Source organism: Cannabis sativa, chromosome 9 (genome assembly GCF_029168945.1).
Source record: "Cannabis sativa cultivar Pink pepper isolate KNU-18-1 chromosome 9, ASM2916894v1, whole genome shotgun sequence".
NCBI lineage: Eukaryota > Viridiplantae > Streptophyta > Magnoliopsida > Rosales > Cannabaceae > Cannabis > Cannabis sativa.
Window position 1 is genome coordinate 15391396 of NC_083609.1, and position 12749 is coordinate 15404144.

At 35.4% G+C, this 12749-nt stretch overlaps 1 protein-coding gene across 2 annotated transcripts; it reads right to left on the reverse strand.

Annotated features, from left to right (window-relative positions):
* Positions 1-1874: 1874 nt before the first annotated feature.
* LOC115722497 (TNF receptor-associated factor homolog 1b) lies at positions 1875-11829 on the reverse strand. Of its 2 annotated transcripts, XM_030651717.2 has the most exons (15): positions 11461-11829; positions 10983-11006; positions 10807-10884; positions 9688-9924; positions 8011-8122; positions 7386-7474; positions 7223-7291; positions 7012-7141; positions 6673-6831; positions 6120-6468; positions 5597-5709; positions 5300-5444; positions 4440-4903; positions 4159-4357; positions 1875-3564 (listed from the first exon to the last, which is right to left on the reverse strand). In XM_030651717.2, exons 4-15 carry the CDS (start codon positions 9860-9862, stop codon positions 2179-2181), a joined length of 3390 nt encoding a protein of 1129 aa, XP_030507577.2. In that variant the 5' UTR covers positions 9863-9924; positions 10807-10884; positions 10983-11006; positions 11461-11829; the 3' UTR covers positions 1875-2178. The 2 variants fall into 2 exon arrangements, with proteins under 2 accessions (XP_030507577.2, XP_030507578.2); XM_030651718.2 differs by lacking the exon at positions 10983-11006 and having other exon boundaries at positions 11461-11702.
* Positions 11830-12749: the final 920 nt, after the last annotated feature.

Below are 12749 nucleotides of genomic sequence, written 5' to 3' on the forward strand. Positions count from 1 at the left end.
CCGGTTTCTAACATCAAGAAACTAGTTTCTTGGTGATTTTTCCAGCGACAATGCTAATTCTGATGACTTTTTCGGCGTCGGTAGCAACTCCGGCGACTTTTCCGGCACCGACGGCTACTCCGGTGACTTTCCGGTGTCGGCAGTAAACTCCGATGAATTTTCCAACACAAGTGACAACTTCGGCAATCACTATAGTATTATTTGTTTTATTTTTTTAAAAAAATAAATATGAAGAGAATTTTAATATTTTTTATGGTAATTTAATTAAGTTTTTATTTTTTATGAATTTTAAATTCAGATTTCTTTTTAATGCCTTATATGGTTTTTTTTTGAAAAAAACCCATATTTTTAGTTTGATTGGTTAGATAATGCCATATTTAGTGGCATTTACTTTTTATGTCATATTTATCATAACCTTAATAATTTTTCCCATATTTTTGAAAATAACCCTAATTCAAAACTTGTGGACAAGCATCTATCCGAACATAATTTCCTAAACTAGTAACAGAGATTACAAGTTTGTGGGTAACATCATTCACCAAATGCAGAATGGACACTGCAAGAACCACCATTCACCATTCACCATTCTTTTTCTTTTTTCTTTTTTTCTTTCTTTTATTCTTCTTCTTCTCACTGGCAGCACCACCAACCCTCAACCCCAAACTAGCACCACCACCACCCCAAATAATTTCTAATGCATTAATAAAATTCAGTATAATTACTAACTCCATAAATTAAAATTAAATTTACATATTTATAGAATATATATATTTGTATATAATACCTGTGAAGGGAAGGGAAGATCGAGGATTGAAGAAGACAATGAGGACTTTGCAGAATGAGTCCGGCGAAGAAAAGACACAGAGAAGAGAAGAAAGGGATTAGCAACACCAAGACTCGAGAGGAGAAGAGAACGATTGGGATTCTAGTCATTTGGGTTGCTATCGGCGGTGGTTCATCTTGGGCATCTAGGTTGCGGTCAACAGTGGAGTATCTCTGACGGTTGAGATGTGGTTTCGAAGATTTGGGATTTTGGGTATTTTGGTTACTGAGATATGGAGAGAGAGAGGTTCTAGGGTCTCGTCGCTTAGGGTTTCAGGAATCTAGGGTCTCGTCGATCGGGGTTTTGGGATTCTAATGTCTCATCGGCTGCAGTCGGGGGTGGTGGTGGTGCTTTCAGTGAGAAGAAGAAGAAGAAGACGAAGAAGAAAAGAAAGAAAATGAAAAAAATATATATATTTTTAAATAATTTATTTTTTTTATTTATTTTTAAAAAAATTAAAATAATAATTTAGATATTTCGACACGTGACAATTTTTAAAAAGTAAACAGCTCAGTTAAAATTAGAACTAACGCACAAATAAAGAGCATGACTTTGAGGACTATTACTGCTATTTTTCGAGATTGAAAATTTATCTTTATCAAACTGAACTTTTTGAAGACTTTTACCACAAATTTTCCCATAATTTTTAATGTTCTTCATTTGAATTTACTATTTGTTATTTGATTTATTGTAATTTTTTGTTGAAGACATAAAACAGCAATAATTTATTTTATGTTATTGTTAATTATGTGAAAAAAAAATATATGTATTAAATAATTCAATGTTAAAAAAGAACCGATCTAATCTATACTTTTGCATTAAATTAGATGAACACCCCTAAATTGCAAATTATTCTTAATATTGAGAAGATAAAAAAAATCATTTTACCATTTTGAGCTACATTCTGAATGTAATTATCGTGCCGTTCAAGAAAATAAGGAAATAAAATGGTCTTAGCACACTTCATTTGTGTTAATCTAGTGTTGGAGGATGATTGAGACCAGTTAAGCTATAGCAGAGCAATTAAAAGAGGAAGAAGAGAACAAGTGGCTATAGGTTTCGTAAGATGCCCGTTTTCAACCATTTTTATTATAAGCCCAAAACCCCCATTAAGAACAAACAAATAAAATGCCTCATTTTCTAGCGACTCGAGAAAATGGCTGGGTAACAAAAGAAGAAACACTTTACAAAATGTTTTCTTAAAAAAAGAAAAAGCTTACAACCTCACTCCAAATCTAAAGGGACCAACAGTTTTTCGTTTCCTTCTTTTCTAGTACATTATTACAATGGACAATGGCCCTTCCATCCGCCTACTAATTCACAGTGGTGGCCAAACTCCATCATTTGCTTTACCTTTAATGCCCATTTGAAGGCCGGAACATTGGATAACCATTCACGCCGCAAGCCAAATTTGAATAGTCTGGATTATAGTAAGGGTAGCCTTCAGATTCTGCATTCCTCATTACAACTAATGACATATCAGACGCCGGAGGCATCTGCCACTGGTTTGGAATCAACCCGTCAATCTGCCCATTTACGTACGGTAAAGGACCAGCCTGTGGAATGAATTCCCTGGCAGCCTCATAGTGCCCTCCCGATGAGTTGTAGTTCCGATGATATACATCATCATGATAGCTTCGCGTTCTCTCAAACCTACAAGAACTAGAAGAGGAACCCATGCCTGCTGCACTCAAATCACCAGGATATGAGAACTGCCTATTTAACGAGTTTGGCCCGTTGCTTTGGGACTCGAAAACAGAGCTTGCCCTAGTTGACGGTCCAGTATCATCAAGCAAGTCATTGATAATATCAAGGTGTGGAAATTCATCTGCTGCTGACAAACCTTGCGGCTGTCGTCCAGACGTGCGACCAGAAAAGTCAGACAGATGATCACGAGAGCTGCTAGTTAGAGAATTATTGTACAAACCAAGGTTTTGAACGTCATTAAGAAGCATAGAGTGATCATAATTCATGCTTTTTTCGGCTTCCCTTTGAGAACTCTCCAACCACTGTGGTCCGTTATGTAATCCTTCCCTTCCCACCATGGCAAAAGGATAGCATGATTTGATGGTGCTCTGGTCCATCCTTTCAGAGCTCTGTGGTAAATACATTGGAGAAGATACCAAAGTAGGAGGCTGTGAGTATGCAGAAGACTGGTTCCCTCCTGAACTTGGAGAGCTAGCATTACTAAAACCAGCTGAGCTCGAAGGAACATGGTTACCCATAATGGCATTTCTATATGACTGAGGAATATAACTGTGTGTTGCTGGAGAATGTTCAGGACCCAACCGGCCAGCTGCACTCATTGAACGGGCTAGTAGAGGTGATGATGTTTGTACCATGGAAACAGCAGGGGCAGTTGGCCTTTGACCAGGAATTAAAGGAGCACTGGAGGGCCTTGACATCACAGGCAGCTGTTGCGCCACGGCTTTTTCAGTCACTTTTTGAGCTGCAGCCTTCTGAGTCTCGGGTTTAGCCGTAAGAGTCACTTGAGATGCAGTCAAAGGTGATGATCCTCTATCCATCATTGGTTGAGGACCATTTAATGGTACTTTCCTAACTTGAACAGAATCCACACTTGCACTAGTCTGACACTCAGGCCTAAATTTAACAGTTGAGGGTGGACTTTTAGGCGGGCTTCCAGGGGTGGTTGTTGGAGCTGTTCTCTTCTCTTTGAAGGATCCTTCTATTTCAACCTGGTCTTTGACACTCTTCTTTTGCAGTGAAACAAATTCTTCTTCCTATTACAGAAGTAATAACCGTCACATCAATACGGAACAAAATATTGATCAAACAAGATTCAGATTATAACAAAAATGGGCATGCACAAAGTATAACAAGGACTATCTTCTGTCCATATAGTAGATTCACATGACATCATTAATTATGTATGGTTTAAAATTATAGTATGATATTACATAAAGAAAGAGAATAAATCTTGAGCTTGTTATGTTTGTGAGCATAAAATAATGAAAAGGTTTGCTGAGGCAGCAAAACAACGGTTTAAAATAAGGCTAGAACATAGAATAACACAGGTAATCTACCAAGAGAGGTAATGGACCTACGTGGCATCATTGCTATGTATGGTGAAACACAAAGTAGCGACTTTAAATACATTTCAAATCAAACGCATAAAGAGATCAAAGAATTCAGCATCCAATCATACCAGTTAAGATTTGCAAGGTTGATGATAACAAAGAAAAAAGTCGGGCAACAAAAGAAGCAGGTGAGATTTTCAAAGATAAAATACTAAATCACTGCACCAAAATATTGAAAAAAATACACAAGAAGAAAGACTGTAAGGGAACAAAATCAACACAAACTAATGCTCAAACCTTCCTCACTGCATGCCGCTCAAGGCATTTAGCACGATCTTGCAAGGTAAGAACCACCTCAGTCTCTGAGTCACCATTCTTCCCGCTACCAGAAACCTCATTTGTGTCCCTTGCATCTGTTGTGGGACCAGATACTTGACCATCCACCTCATTTGTCCAACTATTCCCATCAGATGCTATTTTCCCTCGGTTTTTACCTCTGCAAGTTTGAAATACCATATCACTAATGTACCAAACAGTCATCCCGAGAGCCAAAAATAAATGCAAGGAAAAACTTCTACCTGCTAGATGATTTTTGGTTTTTAAAACTAGTAAACGAGTTTCCCATGTAAGGGCTATTCATTACAACAGATGGGACGGAATCTGTAGAACAGGTTGAGGAACTGTCATCCATTAAAGATTGGCTCTTCTTATCAGATATTCCATTTTGTACAGTTAGCATGCAACTGCTACTGGCTTCAATGGAGGGCTGAACCTCTGATGTGTCTGTATCCCAATTGATCGGACTAGCATCTCTATCTTCTGAATCCGGCTGGACTTCAGTACCACCATCTACTGAATCAGATATGTCAGATACATCTTCCAGTGTATCCAACTTTTCAAGTGCAGGTTGTGCCTCCTCACTCGGTGAGTTTTTGCATTCATCACTAGGATTATCTTGTTGGTATTGAACCTGTATGGCAACACCAGGCCTTTCCTCCCGCACTTTATCCTTCCCTTTCCGATTGTTGCGTTTCTGTTTACCCTGTACAAAAAGCAGCAAGAGGAATCAGTAAAATATCAAAGGGCAAGGAAATATATTGGTTAGCAAGAAAGCATTCAGTGCATGTGTAACCTAAGGAATTCATGAGAGGCTAACTCTGCCCTCTAAACAAATAAGCGCTAAACAAGGTGCCATAACTGATTTGCAAGAGACAAAAAACAAATAACTCAAATCTGCACCTACAGGCAGGCTGACTTCAACAATTCAAAAATTTCTGAACTACTTGCACAAATTTCAATCGAAGGTTAAAACTTAAAACTATATGTTTTCATAACTTTTATCCTGATCTACCTTGATCTGTAAACATCACAGAAAAATAATAATAAATAAAAAAGAAGACGAAGAAGAAGAAAAAGATGTGTGAGGGAGAAGTAAAACCTGTTTTTTCTTAGATTTTTTCTCCTTTTCACTGCGCTTTGCTTTCTGCTCACTTTCAGCCTGCCATGCAGCTTCTTCTTCACGGATAAGCTCCTCCTGCCTCTTGAGTGCAACAGCTTCCTGGTAGGCAACTTCAATTTTGTTGCTGCATGAATAAAAAAACAGTTGGCTTCTCTAACCGAAAACCAGTAGCATTATACAACTACTGTTAATTAAATATCACTTATAAATAATGAAGTACTACAAACTGGTAGATTTTAATCTCTTTAGCAAAAACTCATTTGTCAAAGATGATACCTAAAGATATGAGCAAGAACAAATATCTCCACAGTCCTACGACCGAGTTCTGTAAGACGCCTTTCATCTCGCTCAATAGAATCTTTGTTGAAGTCCTCCCCTGAGTTCCCATCCTGATTTAACAAAATGATTGGTAAACATTCGTGATCAAATAAACACAGGATACCATGTGTTGCTTGTAAATGATGTTAGGTTCCTTTAAATGTGAACCTTACACCCCAAACCAAGATTATCCTTGTGAAACAAATTACACAAAATTGTTGATCAAAAATCAGTGATCACCCTGCAACTGCTGATTTGTAGAGCTAGTAATGTTTAAAAATAGGTTAATGTGGCTAACAGATAAAACAAGTTTGTAGCATCATTAAACTCATGATAAATATAAGCTACACAACGCACAACATACATAACAGAATTAAGCAATCCCAACTACCAAAACAAAAAGGTCTGACAAAATACCAAAACAAAAAGGTTTGACAAAATAAAAATAACTATTACATTGTCAAGTACTAACAAAACCAACCTTGGTCCGATTTTGAGGACCCTTTTCATCTTTAGGAGGCAATGGTTCCATGGCAGCTCTCTCAAGTAACGATAAAACATCATCCACCAAAACAAATGTATCTTTCTCAATACGGACAATAGGTGCTGGCATTTCTTCAGCTTCAAACAATTTCACCCTACCCTTTTTACTCTTAGTCTGGCCTTCAAGAGCCTTCAGTCCACTATATAATGAGTCCATTACCAATGTTGACGTGACTTCTTTCTCAATAAAAAATTGCTTAACAACAACTTTCAGTATTGAATCTGTCTTCTCCCGAGACATGCGACGCCTAGCAATTTGGTCAATGCCAGACCAGAAAACAGAAAAGCTGCAACATCATTGCAAATAGACTGTAAATTAAATAAAAACCTACCAGTGTGAACCAAATATAAAATAACATACGTATGTATTTCCATCAACAAAATAAAAATCCTAAATGTTGATATTTAAGGTGATAAAAACCAACCATCAGTGTTTTAGATGCAGAAACGTATTCAGTACAAAAGTAGGTAAAAAGAGCAAAGAAACATACCTTGACCACCTTGCTTTATCTTCAATTAACTTTCCTAGCTTGGTTCTTTTCTCCTCCACAAAACGGCGGCAAATTTGCTCTACATTTGTGAGATATACTCTAACAAGTTCTCTCCTATATTGACAATCAAGGCAACGGAATGGCCGGTCTGCTCTCTCTCTACAAAACCAAAATCAATAGGGAATACTAAAATTACCAGTGTAGGTTACAAAAAATCTGCTTAACAAAATGCAAAATGGAAGTTTCATAAGGTCGTAATAACAAACAGAAACTTCAATATGAATTTGAATATGCAATGTAATAAAGATAAGAGCTTATGAAATAACAGTAATAGAACACCTGATGACTTGAACTTGAGCTTTAATTATAAGTGTGTCAGAGTCAAGAAAACCATCCATTACTTTTGATAGCTCCATAAATTTTTTCCATCCCCAATCATGTTCTTTCTTCCAGAATCGATGTAATGTATCTGCATAATTTCCATCCTGTCAATCTTCTTAGTACAATATGTTGAAAACACTGCAAGCAACTTAGTGATCAATCAACCAACCAGAATATTTTGATTTTTTGGTGTCTTTGTTCACCACAGCTATAGTAAACTGTGCAAAATGACTCCACCCTGTTTTACATCAAAAGTTTTTACAGTCACATAACTGCTTCGAAAAAATTCCATCATTGAATAGTTAGCAATTGAACTTCTTCTAAAATCAAACCTGGAAGAAGTTTGTCATGATTAGCCACGCAAAGAAACAAAGAGAGATGATTGCAAACATCACAGCCTTGGGGATAGATCAAGATGTACCTGCAGTCCAACATAAATGCTTAGGTCACAATAACAAGCATGACAATGTTTCTACTTGACTTGGGTTTGTGTTTGTTCATCGTGAAAAAGATAGCATACAACAAAACTAGTCACCAACTATTTGTTGTCCAAATAAAGATGAGAATTTTTGCACTTTTAACATTTTATTTTTATTTTTTGCCAGAATTCCATTATAACATCTTACAATTACTTTTTTAATGCATGAAAAAAAAAACAAAAAAGTAATATGAGTGAATTCATCTAGAATCCTAAATAAGTACAAATATTGCTCTACGAAAATATACAAAAACTTGGAGGAAAGAAAAAAAAAAAAAGAGGCATCAGATACGCTTCAATAAGATACACTTCAATAAGATATCAATTACATGTAAAACATTTCATACACGTGCTACAAGTGCCTCCTACTTTCCATGAAATATCATTACATTGACTTACATATAAGATACTAATATTTACATGTAATATAGATTAACCACGAATAATCCATGACAAGATTACAAATTATAGCCCCATACCATTTATAGCCGCCAACTTCAAATGCATTACTACGAAGCTCCCTTTTGTTAATCTGAGAAAATTTCTCTATCTTCCACGTATTTTTTCCATACAACTCAGACGGCTTAGGCCCTATAAAAAAGTCAACTAATGTGTAAGTAATTGGCCTTCTAATACAGCAATAAATATAAAAAATAGAGAAGTAAAAGACGAAGTCACAAAATCACCAATACTAACATGGTATAAAAAGCATTGAGAAAATATTTAAAAACAAATACTACACACTGTGATGACATGATCTATAGTTGGTTCAAATGATTAATGAGAAAGCATAAGTGCGTGCAATTAAAAATATATAGAGGTTACATCGTCAAAATATTTTTAACTTACTATGTTGAAAAACTGGATACTCTTACTTTAAAAAGAGCATAAAACAAAATGGAAGTAAAGGTGCTTCTATAGATAAATCTTCAGATAAAAAGTATCAACTGACTGCCGAGAAGAATAAAAAGCTACTAACTAAAGTAGATCTATGCCTTGAAAGCCATCTGAAAATCAGATTTCACCACATGTAATGAGGCTATTTAAAACCTAAAACTCAGTAGGGTTAATGGGAGTAAAGGTGCTTCTATAGATAAATCTTCAGACAAAAAGTATCAACTGACTGCAGAGAAGAATAAAAAGCTACTAACTGAAGTAGATCTATGCCTTGAAAGCCATCTGAAAATTAGATTTCACCATATGTAAATGAGGCTATTTCAAACCTAAAACTCGGTAGGGTTAGGGTGGAAGTTCCATGTTTACTAATGAAGGAAAGTGGAGGGATTAATTGTGGATTGTGAGTACTGTGGTTGTTTGGAACGAAAGATTTTAGGAGAAATGGAATGACTTTCTAACTACATTATTTTTGACTTATTTACAATCTCACCTCCATATTAGCCATTGTCTCAAGAATAAATAAACAAATCCCTCCATAATTGGACACAGTTTATCTCCTTCCTTTCATACCGTACAAAACAAAAGAAGAGGTCTTCCCTACTTCTCCACTTTCTTTCCCTAGCTTATGCACCTCTATGTAAGTCCTATCTAATCGCCCTGCTACCAAACATAGTCTAAGGACGCAGATTGCACATATAAAGTCTTAGCCAATAACTTAAATTGTCCTTTCTTTCGATTCTTAGTTCAAATATTGAATATAACTTCACATACGAAATGCAATTTGATTCTGAATGTAACCACGAAAATATAATAAAGAATGATCTTTTAAGACGACCAAAACATTATGAAATTATTATAATAATCAAATCAGCTCCATTGTAAAGCACAAACCACCAACAGCCAAGTGACTCAACATCCAAAACTAACTTCAAAATTTGCAGTTAAACAGCATGCCAATAACAAGGAATGAAGGAATCACCGTCCGTGCACATCTTATATTGGACAAATCATCTTCTATTTTCTCAGCACTGACCACAATGATTAACACACCTCAACAGTCCAGAGTACTACTAAAAACGACTATATTAACGACTATATTAGCATACTGTCAAATATTTAGCTGCTCCACACCTCATTTCTTCACAATTTTTGATAGCCCCAAAACAGGCACTTGATAGAATTAAGAAGCACACAGCTACTGAATCCCCCAAAACAAAACCAAATAATGCAAATATACACCAAAAAAAATAAAATCATACCACCATCATCATCATCATCTGTATCCCAATAAGGAGGTGAAGTTGATGGAATCCCATTCTCCACCTGCTCAGAAGACCGCCATTCAGCCAATTCTCCAGATTGGCAACGCTGCCCACTTGAATTTCCGTCGATAGAGCTTCCCACTCCAGACTCCTCACCAGCAGTCCCCGCCATTTCCCACTCCAAAACTTCTTCCCTAGCTCTTCCACTCAGTTCGCCAACAAAAGGAACTTAACCTAGAAAATGATATAATTAGACCAAGTTGTTAAGTTTCAATTTACAACATTACAAAAAGAAAGGTAACAAAACAAAATTTGAACATTTTTCTATTTGAGTGTACAGTAACGAGGGCTGATCATGTGTTGGGTTGGTTGGATTAAGGGTACTTTAATGGGCCTGGCCAATTAAATCGGTTTGGAAAATTATAACCCATTCATTCATATTATATTTTTATGTACAACACAACACAACCCAACCCAACACACTATGGGAAATCTGAATGTGATCTCAAGTTCATACCTAAACAGAAAATAAAAAATTTAAACATAGGCAGAGTAATTCAAAGCACACATTAAAAATTAATCATTACAGTCATCCAATTAAAGTCCTACCAGCTACCAACTAGATAGAAATTACAAATTTGCACGAAATAAAATCTAGTATTTACGTAGTCATCAATTATGAATTTCATATGTCTTCTCCTCCTTTGGTATTTCCTTGTCCTCAAGTTTATTGCATAAAATTCAAAACAGAAAATGTTTCAAATTATTAAAAATAAATAAGCATAAAACAAGAAGATTACTATAATTACAAATATAAATTGACAATAATCAAAGAAATTTTTTATAAGCACCAAAAGGATAAACAACAACAGTCCCAGAGACCAAAGAGACACCAATAAACTGAAAAGACTACAAATAAAGTTAGCATAAATCACACACACACACAAACCAAAGAGTAGATAAAATACATTTCATCTAATTGCTCAATCAAGCAAAAAAAAAAGTATATTTATCATATATCATAAATATTAGATTAACTAAAAGAATATGATAGAGAACTCAAAACCCTACACTATTATGATTTGAAAGAAAAAAAAATTGTGGAAAGAATAATACCATTTAATCAGATCAGTGGTGATGAATAGATCGTTAACATCAAGGAGTTCAACATCATCCTACTGAATCTTCCAAATCCTAAAAGATATATTCAAAATAAAAATATCAGATCTGCAAATGAATACATCAAGACTACTGTAAATAAATCAATAAACCCATACAGAAATGAAAATTACCGTTGATTCCGATATTGATTTTCCCTGTAAACAATCATAAGAAGAAGAAAAAACACAACAACAACAACACGAACAAAAATCAGAAAACAAAATTAAAATAAACAAATAAAGTGGATATATGATAAGCAGCCGTATATAACATGGGGTGGGGTGGGGTGGGTTGCGGTGGGAAGGTAGGTGGGGTGGGGCGGGCGGCGGAGATGAGTTGACAATCCACAAATTTTCTTCTACTTCCTTTTCTTTTATATGTTTTGATAAGAAAAAAGGTAGCTGGTATCATTTGAAATTTACAAAGACGAGAATCTGTCTTTCTCTTTTAGTAAGAGACCGTTGTCTTAGACTAAGATTGAGAAAAAGCCTAGACCCTTGCTGAGATTTTTCGAGAAATTAAAAGACTAGATTGAGAAAGAACCTTTACCATTCTAGCAAAGAAAAATTGAAAATGAACAGTAGAGATTAGAGAAGAGAGATAGCTTACCTCGCCGACTTTGCTTGAATTTTTCCCGGCCAAGAAGGCAGTCTGGCCTGGTGCGTGCGTCGGGGGAAGGGATGAAGTTTGGGGGTTAGGGTTTGTAATATGAGATAAGAGAGAGAAGGGTTATTAGATGAGATTCAGTATATAAAATAGGAAAATTTACATGTAGGGACTTTTCATTACAAATAATTACAATATTTATTATTTTATTTTTTTCTGAAAGAACTGAATTACAATATTTATTATGTATGTTATAATATACTCAAATTATGATATTTAATAACTTATAAAACAAGTATTTAAATTTTAATTACCATATTATTCAAAAATAAAAAATAATTACCATATTATTTACGGATGCAGTGCATTCACATATTATACTAAACTTTTATAAAATCCAACACTTCTTTATTTATCCGTTCTATAGAAAACTAGTAAATAACCTGCAGTCCCGCACTATGTTTAAATTTTTTTAAAGTATATATAAATAAATTGTCTTTTATTTAATAACTAAATAATAAAATTATGTTATCAAATACTGTTGCTCAAACACTTCCTAATTATGTTATGAACGTATTTCTACTTCCTATTAATACTTGTAAAGAAATGAAAAGACTTATGTCTAAATTTTGGTGGCAAACGGGTTCAGCACAAAAAAGAAATACTAGTTGGATGAGCTGAGAGCGTATGTGTAGGCATAAGGTTGAAGGTGATTTGGGTTTTCGAAATCTTCGTGATTTTAACTTAGCTTTTTTGGGGAAACAAGAATGGTGTCTTCTTACACAACCGTCATCCCTCGTGGCTCGAATTTATAAGGCTCGGTATTATTCACGTGGGTCTTTCCTTACGGCTACTGTTGGGGAGTACCCGAGCTTCATATGGAGAAGCATAATGGAGGCTCAACCGTTAGTTTTGAGTGGAATTCAGCGAAGCATTGGGGCTGGTTCTACAGTGAGTATTCTTCATGATCCTTGGCTTAATTGTGTGGAGAATCCGTATGTTATCACTTCTCACCTTGCACTGGAAGGAAGAACAGTTAATGCTTTGTTTGAAGTTAATAACCAATGTTGGGATGTGGAGTTGATTCGAGACATTTTCAAACCTAGAGATCAACAACTTATTCTCTCGATTCAGTTGAGTTCTAACTCTAAGGATGATTTTTGGGCTTGGAAGTTTGATACATATGGTGTGTACACGGTCAAGAGTGCTTGCAAAAGGCTGGGGAATTGAAAGGGTACAATAATCATCATATATACAAATTAGAATCACCACCATCTCTACCATAACCAGAA